Below are 11,767 nucleotides of genomic sequence, written 5' to 3'. Positions count from 1 at the left end.
AGATTTCTTCCTGGTATCAGGAAAACCTGAGCTCTGTCTAATATCATTTTGTTCAATGGTATGACATTATTTGTCCCACCAAACACTGTGAGTTAAGAAAGATTTGGAATTTGAGCGTTCTTTACAAGACCTCAGTAGTGAGGACAGATGATTTCTGCTTAAAGTTGCTGAAGATCTTGATGGTCAGATATGCTGATTTCCAAGAGGAAAGGGGATAACAAGAACTGAGCCCCGGCCTAAATGGTCTTCTTTTATTTCTTGATCTCATAATTTCTTTACATGCAGAAGATTTAATTCCCATTATAACAAATGGAAATATAAATCAACACTGACTGATCATCACAATTGTTTAAAACCCATACATTAAATATAAATAAAAATGGAAAAAAAAAAAAACAAAGGTCATCAAGTTTTGTGTTTTATTTAAGATTTTAGTTTTAATTCTGAAGAAAGAGGTACATTTCCTTGTTTTTAGTTTTAGCGTCAGGTTATAACCATGTTTATGTTTCTTTTTTCCTGTCTTTTCAATACTGCACAAATGTCCAGAAACTACAGGGTTAAGTAAAAGCTGCAGGCAGAGGAGGTCAAAGGTTTCGCTCCTGATGGTGATCATATGGCCCCAATGCAGTGCTATCCCAGAGTGCCCTAGTCAGGTGAATTTAACTTTAAAAAAAAAAAAGACTGAAAGAATTAAAGAATGAAAAAGAGAGAAAGAGACAGAAAGAGAAAGAGAGAGAGGGAGAGAGAGGGAGAGAAAGAGGGGGAGAGAGAGGGAGAGGAAGAGGGGGAGAGAGAGAGAGGGAGAGAGAGAGAGAGATGGGGGGAGGGAGGGAGGGAGGGAAGGAGGGAGAGGGAGAGGGAGAGGGAGAGGGAGAGGGAGAGAGAGAGAGAGAGAGAGAGAGAGAGAGAGAGAGAGAGAGAAAGAGAAAGAGAGAGAGAGACTGATAGAGGAGACAGAAAGACTACAAAAATATCATTTGTATTTCGGCTGCTTATAATTATATTGTTTATATGTTAGGTATTAAATCGAATACTTAAAAAAAAAAAAACCAACTTTTTAAAACTTTAAATCTAAAGCCAAAATTGTTTAAATCTCATTTCCCCCTTCTTTATGAATTCTTTAGCAACAGGCCAGTTACTTCTACAGATCAATTTGTCTTTCCGTCAACTTCCATGTCAACTCTCTTGCTTAAAGATACAATTAAGTCCCCCCTGACAACTTACCAAAAAGAAAAAAAAAAAAAAAAAAAAAAAAAGATTAAAATAAAAGAAGCATTTTCCCTGCATAGTGATATGCTGAATATAAGATGGATACCTAGACCACTGTTCCCCCCATATATTCAGCAATCTCATTTAAATTAATTTGGTTTTGAAACTGCAGTTGATTCTGCATTTACTCATTTAAATGACCTTCTACAGATTAATCGTCATTTTCTGCAATGCAGAAAATGTCATCATTATGTGCAAAAGACAAACAGTAATTTTCTAAGCATCAAGACTGCCCTTTAATTTCATTCAAAATCAATCTCTCTCTCTCTCTCTCTCTCTCTCTCTCTCTCTCTCTCTCTGACTTTCTCTCTTTCTCCTCTTTAAAAGGCATTTTAGGAAATAATCAACAGTGTTGGTTGAACACCGGATCAGCAAAAACTCTTTTGGTTTAAAAGAAAAAAAAAAAAAAAATGGTAATGACCCTGTGATCGCATTGCATCTGGGGGTGGGAAGAAAGGGAAAAAAGAGTTGATCAGGAACTGTATTCTTCAGAAAGAAAGTTATGAGAAGGGTACTGTGGGTAAGTTGAGAGGGAGGAGACAGGGCGGGGCAATTCCTGCATTTCTAATGGTTTTTTTTTCCTCCTTCCCTAATGGCGGTCCAGTGCAGAACTCTGTAGTAAATCTGTCGGGGTTTTGCTGGGTGGTCTGAAGGCGGTCTGAAAGCCTGGGGGTGGGGAATGGAAACTGGTGGGATTTGAAGGGGGAGAATAAGGATTCCAGCTGGCTCTGTGCAGAGGGATCTGTGTGCTGAAGGGGTTACTGTGATGGGTTTGTGATGGAGCAGCACTGGGGCCGTCCATCTCTGTGAGGGCCTGAAGGGATTTTAGCCAGTGTGGAGGATTGTCATCTTGAAGAGAGTCTAAATTATTTCCTGTTGATGCTGGGATACCTGACAAGAAAAGAAAAAGGGGAAAAATTGTTGAATTTATACAGAAAATGAAATTAACTCAACAAGCAGAAAACATGATTAGTTTGTACAAATACATACACCCATATTAAACCATACTTGCCTTCCCCAAACAACTTTGAAACCTTTTGCCTCCCCTTCACCCATGACCAAGGCTTTTTTGAGGATACCCATATCTTAAAAAGCCCATGCCTTCCCCTCCAAAAACAGGGGCCTAGTCCCTGATCTTCAGTAAAGACAGAAGTACAAAACTGATTTCCAGCAATTCTATGGAGACATTTCTCAATAGCACTTTCCCCTCTCTAATAGGGATAGAGAAGTAAATAGAATAGCCTTATAAAAGAGAGCTTTATAAACAAGTGGAGTATGTCCCTTTTAAAATATACAAGTCAGCCCATTTGGTGCCTTAGGACCTTAATTTTACACACATGTTTTCAGAAGTAATACCTACTTGGACCTATAGAAGTGTATTAGGCACTTTGCTTTATGAAAAGTATTAGGTACACAGAGAAAGCCCTAATAAGTCAAGTACGCACACACCTAGAGATTGCACAAGGCCGCCCGGCGCTTACAGCTTTGTGAAATGAAGACTATTTTGAAGAAACCACTGCATAATGACTCAAGCTTTCAGCTGCTGATTTAACTTGTGCTAAATACCAACATGATGGTAGTCAGTGGAGCTGAAGGAGCAAGAGAGTTACCTGTGATGATGGCGGGGTCCATCCAGCTGCCAGGGCTGTCCCAATTCAGGCTGTCCGTGGGGGCAGTGTTGGACGTTGGTGCACTGTGGTTGGCGTTGGAGGGGGAAGAAGCATTGGGCAGTCCACCAAAGTTGATGTTAATGTTGGGTAGAAGTGCCCTTAGCCCGTCCTGCCATTCCTTCATATTTAAACTCTCTACAGAACTGTTGTTGTCTGGGAGATTTACCAACAAAAAATGAAAGATAAAAAAAAAAAATAAAAAGCTGAAGTTAGAAACATATGTCCTTCTTTGGTGGGCGGGGATTTTTATTTTTATTTTTGTATTTTTTGGTATTAAGCACTTACTATGGGTTGCCTTCTCACAGGATAAAATAGGTTGGGATTTTAAGCAATTAAGAGCTCAGTCATTGAAATGAAAGGGGGAAAATAACCCTTTAAAGGGCAGGAAATTGAATTCCCTTGTGTAACTTCTCCAAAATTTTATCCTTTTGTCATCTGTATTTTAGAACACAATTTTGTAACAACAAGATGAAGGTTCAGTCTGTGAGGTGTTCAGGCTGCTGAGCTGTTCTTTTCTAACAAAGGACAAAAGAGTACAAAGCTGAACATATAGGCTTATTTCTGAGCTCATTAAAATGAAAAGCCAAGAATGATCTAAGAACAACAACAACATCAAAAAACACATCAATTAATAGAAAAGAAAGCAATCACAAATTCTTCTAATTGTAAAACTGGAGATGCATTTCAGAGGGAGAAAGTAGCAATGGGCTATTGAATTTGAAAAAATTCAATTCAACAAACATCTTTAATGCCTTCAGTCTGTGCCAGGCACTGTGGTAAGCACTGGGGATACAAATACCAAAAACTGAAAAAACAAACAAACAAACAAACAAACAAACAAAAAAAAACCAGGAAAACAGAAAACAACAAACAAACAAAAACAAAAAACAAAACAAAACAACTCAAACTCTGCAAATCCCCTGCTCTCAAAGAGCTTACATTCTACTGGAAAAGACAGGTGTTTCCTTTAATTTCAAGAATGAAGGGAATCAGGTCAAAGAGATCTTTTAGAATAATATCAAACAGAAAACTAACTACTAACTTCAAATGGCTTTACCAATCATACAAAGTAGTGCTATTTAATCTGCTCACAACGCCAGTGTCTTCTGAACATATTTTAATTTACCATCAAATGTATGATAATTTACTACCAAGATGAAACCTTCCATTATAGAACCTAAAAAAGGAAACAGTATTTCCTAAAAAAGTATGAATTAGTTTTTCAAATCCACATAGTCCAACTAGTTGGTAAGAGTTACAGTATCCATAGTCCAATTGTGTGTCTTTTGAACAACAATAATAATAAATGGGATAAAATACAAAGGATAAGACCACTCCACTTTTGAAAGCAGACACAGATACAATGATTATAGGTTTTAAATAATCTCTGGATCTCTAAAATTGATTATGAATCATTACTGATACTTTTATTTGATTTTAAGTATTTATTTTAAAAAACCTTAGGTTTTCTAAAACTTACTATTTTATACACATACTTATGTATAACTATTTGTAATTAATCTAAAAACATACTAATCCATTTACAATACTACCCATGTATTATATTTGCATTTTGTGGAGAGCAAACTTATTTTTAATGGGTCAAAGAGCTTGTGAGGCCCAAGTTTGGAAGGAGGCAAGAAACAGAAGAATAAAAAAACAAACAAACTGAGTAACTTGAGATAACCAGCTGGAGACACAGAGCATGTAAGAAGCCTAGGGACTACCTGAGTACCACAGGGAGTATTTGAGCAAAAGAACAAAATGAGCTTAATAATTATCAGAAAAGGATTTCCCCACCAGCATAATCCAGTTACCAAGATTCCTTTAATGGGTCAAAATCCTAATACAGGCTTAATTACAAATTATGTTGGTGGCCATGGCATTGTGCATTAATATAATTGTAACATCTTCCCTTTAAAGTAAGCTTTACTTAGTAAAACTAAATTAAGATTCTTGTTTTTAAAATATGACAAATGAAATTATCTAGCAATGAAGATTTCTTAGAAAAGTTATAAAAATCTATATTATACAAAGAAATGCCCTAGGAGTTCACTAAGGAAGGGTTGATGAGTTGATGAGTCAAAAAAGACAGTTACAGGCACCCAAATGGTAATAAAACATATCAGGAAAGAATCACGCAAAAGAAGTAAAATAAAGGATAATAAAGAAATATGATGAAAAAAGAAGGGGGCCTGTTCAAGATCATAATTAAAGACAGACAATCTATATGTTCCATCTGCATACAAATGTCAAAAAGATTCAGAGAAAAAAAGTCTCTCAGAATTTTCCAGGATTGGACTCCTCACAAAAGTTTCTTATTTCTAATTTATGTGCAAGGATATATCATTCACAAATAGTAAAACTGGAAAATGAAATGGGTTACTCATCTAGAAAGAACAATGTATAAAAGACATGGCCTGGCTATTTTATTACTATCAAAAGATCCTTGGAAGGTTTCCATCATATTAGCTGGTCCTCTTTGAAGGACTTATGGGAAGATAAGAAAAGAATCACATGTAAGAAGTTCTATACTGATAGAGGAAATGTCCTCCATAGATCCATTAAAATGCTTAAGAGATATGACCTCTATTTTTCTCCTAATGGATTGTCATAAGAATAAAGTCATATAATAGTTCAGAATGCACTTTTAAAGTAGTTATAGTAAATATTTATAATAAATTGCTAATAACCCAAGAGTTAAGACACTTTCCCTAATGCCAAAGAAGGAAAGTTTACTCACTTGATTCAATCACTTGGGTTCCTCAGATCTTCAAATAGGTATATGAAAATCAATTTTTCTCTCTCAGAGAGCAATTGATTGAGATTTTCTCAATTATTTTGTTATTTTGTGTTATACTATATATACATATATATATGTGTGTATATATATAGACATAGAGAGAGAGAGAGAGAGAGAGAGAGAGAGAGAGAGAGAGTTTAATTTTGTGCTCCTTTTCTATTTACAATCAGGAATGTTGTGAGGATAAATAAAACATGTAAAGCATTTTGAACTTTCCTTATTAAAGGTAACAAGGCATAAGATAGAAAAAAGTTCAGCTAACAAATTTTCTGCTTAACACCTCAGAATTTCTAATATCATGGATGCTGAAATAAAATATTTTCTAATACCATTTATCCATTCCCAAGTTCTAATGGTTTTTTTTTAATTCTTAGGTATCATGCAAACAAATAAATGATTCCAATTTGGAGTCTGGAAAGTAGCATGGTAAGACTGAACAAAATGAATCAAGACAATATTTAATGAGTAACTACCGTATAAATGTCCCCATGCAAACAAAGTGCTCGGAGTTAGGGGAGTAAGAATACATGTGATACAAGGTTTCTGCTCTTATAGAGCTTACAATCTAGTTAAGAAAATGAGACACACACAAAAAATTTTTTTTAAAAATACAAGGTTTAAATAACATTTCAACACAATATAAAGACCTGTTTGAGTGGTAATATGGTACCATGGAAAGAGTTATGGATTTGGAGTCTGGGAATCTGATGTGAAATTCTAGCTCTGTAGTAAAGGATCTGCCAAAGGACAACAGGATTCTAAAGCTAAAGCTACAAAGAACTTCAAAAGTTATCTAGGTCATACCTCTCATTTGTAAAACAAGGAAAGGCCCAGAGACATTAAGTGATTTTCCAAAGGTAACACACATCTGTATCGGTCTTAGTGATATTTAAAATGGAGGGGGAGGGAGGTGAAATAAGGATGGACTTAATGATTTCAGAGGTCCTTTTTCAACTTTAAATCTGATTCCAGAATAATAGTACAGTCAGTCACTGCCAGAGTTCAGTAGGAGAGGGCATGTGGTAGGAGGGGCACAAGGTAAAAAATTGACTATTCTCATGGATTGTTGGAAGCCTGTGTCTTTAAATTGGGATTGCCTGCAAATACTCACAAATGATTTAATTCACATACTGAAAAAAATCTTGACACATCAAGGTAAAACCAGAATAATGACAGTAAAGTAGCTAGTAAAACTGTTAGAAATTATATATAAAATCACAAATTATGTTGGAGGTATTAATTTTTAACTGGCTCATGAGATACTGTTCTCCATTTAGAGAAAAGCATAAAACAAGAAAATGCCAAATGCCTTGGACACGATCATTTAGCAAATATAGGGTACAGTCAGCAGAATGAAGGGTTCCTGGTTCTTTATTAATCAGACTGACATATATAAGTGATGATGTAGTAGAAACATTTCAATGAGAAAATAACAAACCTACAATTCCTATCAAGGAATTAGCACTGTTGTTAATGCAGCTTATATACTTGGTTATATAAAATCTTCACCTAAATGTTATAGAATAATCTTTACACACACACACACACACACACACACACACACACACACACACTTTTTGCTTCTAAAAGCTTTCTAGTATTCCAATCCTGAGAATCATGCAAAACCTCCATTTTGAAGGCATGTTTTGCCTTCCTTAGGATGTTATTTTCAGTCTCGTTTCATCCATTCCCAGTCATTCTTATTACTACCTATGTTACCGAGATACAGATTAACTCATTATTCAGGATCTTCAGGGACTTTTACTTCAGGTTTCCTAGTTTGCACCTTTAGTCTAAAATTCTTATGTTACTCAGTTCTTCTTTGCTGGCCTCTATATTCACTCTTTTGCTTTATGTCCAAAGTTCTCTCCTCTTCCTCAAAGACCAAGGAGTTCCACTCATAGAAATATTCCTGATCTAACCAACCTAAAAAGACCAATCTCAGAAAGCCTCAATCAGTAAATCTAAATGTTGATATCCCCCCCCCCCCCGCGGGGGTTAAGTGACTTGCCCAGGGTCACACAGCTAGGAAGTGTTAAGTGTCTGAGACCACATTTGAACTCGGGTCTTCCTGAATTCAAGGCTGGTACTCTATCCACTGCGCCACCTAGCTGCCCCCTAAATGTTGATTTAATTTCTCTATAAAGTTCACATAATTTCTTTCTGCCACTATAACTCACATGGAGACTCAACTATTTAGGAAAGCCATTTTTAAACCATTCTTTATTATTTTTTAAAAGTCATTTTCATCAGTATCTGAATTTTAAGAAGTCTGTCTCCTTGCAACCTCACAAATGAGAAATTCCTTCAGCATTATTTAAAAAAAAAAAAAAAAAAATTGGTTCCCGGAATGTATAAAGATGAAATTTTTCTATATACTATGGAAGAGGTCTGTAAAAAATAAACACATACACAAACAATAAAGAACAATCAAAGGGATAGGCTCTGACTCTAGGAACTTGCTATCCAGAAGAGAAACAGGCGTGTCCATAAAATAAAAGGTAAAAAGGCAGGAAGTTCAGAGTGCCAGGATAATTAATTCAGGGGAGGAAAATTATCTTGTTAGACAGAAGCACGAAAAAATTTCATCAAGATGGTAACTAAGCTTTCACTTTACTCAAAGATAAATATTGAACAGATGGAGTGGAAGAAGAAAGGTATTTTAAAGTATAAGGACAGTGAATAAATGTATAAAGGAGGAGAAATAAAATGTGTGCTTGGAAAAGCTGTTCAGTTGAAGCACAGGATTTATGAAGGGGAAAATGTATTACAGAGGCTGGAAAAATTACCTGAGGCTACATCAAGGTGGACCCTTTTTAATAGTCATATGATGCCTAGATAAATGAATAATGCTTATCCTTTTTATTTAATCAAAACCAAAAATCTAAAAGCAATCTTTTCCCAGGACTTCAGGATAGGAAGAATATAAGAAAGCCATAATAATCTATAGGCTTAAAATAATCAGATTCAGGAAAATCTGTTAAAACAAAATAGATCTAATGGGAAGGTGGAACAATGGCTTTTTAGAAAATAACACAGAACTCTTTTATATATATATATATATATATATATATATATATATATATATATATATATATATATATATATATATATATATATATATATATATAAAAAAAATACATAAATTTAGTTTACAAACACTTTCTAGGAATGAAGCTAAACACTAATGGATATCCATATTATACAACAAATATGGCCTAAGGAATCAGGTCCAACAAAAATAGTCTCTTAAGTGTAAAGCTAAACGATTTAAAATTGTGAGATTTTGATAGAGTAAGTGAAAAAAACAACCAGCTTCTAATAATAGTGGAAGAGAAAGATTGTAATTTATCTTCTTATACTGCTGCATACCTTGTAATAATAGATAGCTTCCTCTAAAGGCATTTCCCCTTACCAACAGCTGCCATACTGTTTTCATCTGAGAATAGCATTTCTCATTCTGCTTTGTCTTTGTATGATGTGTGTGTGTGTGTGTGTGTGTGTGTGTGTGTGTGTATTTTGTTCTTTAGAGCTGAGGTGTTAAAGATGAGTCCTAATGGTGTCATTTGACCCACAACATTCTGGAGTGCAAGCTAAACCAGACTGAAATGCAATTAAGAAATATTTAATAAAATGCATAAAAATACAATAAAATATAATTCATACTATGCTTTATTTATTTATTTATTTACAGGATACTGCATTTCAAAATTAAGTCATTACAGGGCCCAAAGTGATCCTTATATATAGAATAAAGCCCTCTATTTCTTTTTTATTCTGATACTACTGTTTTAAGTCTCAGTTTTTATAGTTTCATATAGACTTTTTCCTTTCTCCTAACTTAAAATTCAATTTTAATCCATCTTAATCAATTCAACAAATCTCTTGCCCAAAACATTCTTTCAAGGTTTCCTTTGACATATACTTTGTTCTCTGTCAGAAGCCAGTTTTCAAAGCTATAACTTCAGGTCATAAGATCAACAGAATAAGAAGATCTTGGGCATCTATTCTAATCCCTTTCATTTTACAGATGAGGAAACTGAGGCCAAAAAAGACTAAATGATTTGACCAAGTCTATACTGTTTACTACCTTTCAATTACTTTCTAGATATTTTCAGGAAAACCTTGATAATGATTAGGGAAAGGGCTTAGAAGACAACAAAATAATAAGATATTCTTATTACATTATAATACAAACTTTCCACTCTGACTGGAGCTTAAGTTCATGTAGTTACTCTAGGAGTCCAGGAGACTCTAACTGTCCTTTATGACTCTCCTTTGACAGGCCAAACTTTGGAAGCATGCTTCTCAACTACTAAAAACGCTTTTGATTCCATGCTGCTAATGGAAAACATTAGCTTCAATGGGGGCATCTGTTAACATAGCTTTTTAAACCATAGCACTTTGCTGTTTCTGCAGCACAGCTTTCTGTATACATACTTTAAAGAATCATTTGCATAAAATTCTAGAAAAACTTTTGGGAATAGCAACTAGGGGGTGCAGTGGATAGAGTAGCAGTCCTGAAGTCAGGAGCACCTGAGTTCAAATCTGGTCTCAGATACTTAACACTTCCCTAACTGTGTGACTCTGGGCAAATCACTTAACCCCAATTGAATTGTATCCAATAGAAGGAAGGGAGGGAAAAGGAGGGAGAGAGGGAGGGAGGGAGAGAGAAAGGGAGGGAAAGGAGGAAGGAGCCTCTAGCAGTTATTCTATATATGTGCTTCTAAGGACTTTATTACATCCTACATAATTAGATTTGGTCTGCAACATAATATTTTCAATAAAATATTCAATTCCAACAAGATTGATCATAGTTAATATGGAGCAGATTTAGGATTAAATTATCAGTCAAGAAATGAAAGACTAAAATGATTATTTTTTTCAACAAAAATTACACAAAATGTAATCTCAGTATTCATTCACAACAATTTAAAGATAGACATTTCATTTTTATAAAGTATACACTGAACATTAAAACAATGATTTAATCTGACACCTTTTAAATTAATTTTAAAACTTCAGAAAATCAAAATTAACAATCTGATGTCTACAAAAATCTTTGGGAGGCAAACAATTTTCAATCTAATGGATCAATCATAGATATCTGGAGTATATTTTTAGCACAATGTATTAGTAGAAAAACAACCAAAAAACAAGAAGTTGAATTTTTATTTTAACAAAACAAGTTATGTGTTCTGGATCATTTCTTCATCAACAAACAAGATCATATTTAACACAATAAGAATTTACAAATCAAGTAAGGAAGAATATTCATTTTAAAATTTTGCCTACTTTAGCTATAAATAGCAAATGCTCAAAAAACAAAACAAAAATTAGACTTTGCTATACTAACATATATAAGAACATAGTGAGATATGTAAACTGTTCTTTCACATTCCTCAATATTTATATTTTGGGGAGAACTTTTTTGTTTTTACAACTTGCAAATTCCTTTACAATTTAGAATTATATTTTATCAATGAATCCACAACACTGAATATAAGACCTTTACATATTAAGCACAATAAAATGTTCAAGGAAGAAAGTTTAAATACAGTAGCAGAATCAATCACTACTTTTAAAATTCTGGATTATAAACTCCAGAGGAACTGATTAACTTGGGTGAAAAATGTAACCTCTGCTATTCACTTCCCATATGATATCTGGACACAGTCACTTAACATCTCTGGGCTATAGAGTAAGAAGGTTACAATAAATGACCCTAGCACTCTTCCAACTCCAAATCTAAAAATCCTATGAATTTAGATACTTGAGTTTTCTCTACTAATTCAATAAGGTCTACACATAACCCTGCCACTTACAATAGTTATCATTTTGGAAGGATGACTGCTAAGCACCTCAATCATAAAACTAAGCTTTATTCTCTAGCTATTAAAGAACTGATATACCTGGCAAGAAAATGAGCTTGAAGATATTCACAACGATTTATAAAAACCTTTTTTAAACACTGTATGATCACAGTCTCAAATATCAATGGAAGCTATTATCTATTCCATGAAGA

At 34.2% G+C, this 11,767-nt stretch overlaps 1 protein-coding gene across 3 annotated transcripts in view; it reads right to left on the bottom strand.

Annotated features, from left to right (window-relative positions):
- Nucleotides 1-405: 405 nt before the first annotated feature.
- Nucleotides 406-11,767, bottom strand: part of CNOT4 (CCR4-NOT transcription complex subunit 4) — a 171,283-nt gene continuing 159,921 nt past the window's right edge. For 2 of the 3 annotated variants that reach the window (XM_074267842.1, XM_074267840.1), the window contains exons 11-12: nucleotides 2,880-3,092; nucleotides 406-2,160 (exon numbers count right to left, since the gene is read on the bottom strand). In XM_074267842.1, the coding sequence (XP_074123943.1) occupies nucleotides 1,859-2,160; nucleotides 2,880-3,092 (515 nt within the window). In that variant the 3' untranslated portion in view covers nucleotides 406-1,858. The remainder of the gene's footprint in view (nucleotides 2,161-2,879; nucleotides 3,093-11,767) is intronic. The other variant, XM_074267843.1, reaches the window with a different exon arrangement.

This window comes from Sminthopsis crassicaudata, chromosome 5 (assembly GCF_048593235.1).
Source record: "Sminthopsis crassicaudata isolate SCR6 chromosome 5, ASM4859323v1, whole genome shotgun sequence".
NCBI lineage: Eukaryota > Metazoa > Chordata > Mammalia > Dasyuromorphia > Dasyuridae > Sminthopsis > Sminthopsis crassicaudata.
This window is presented reverse-complemented; position numbering and strand designations above follow the sequence as displayed.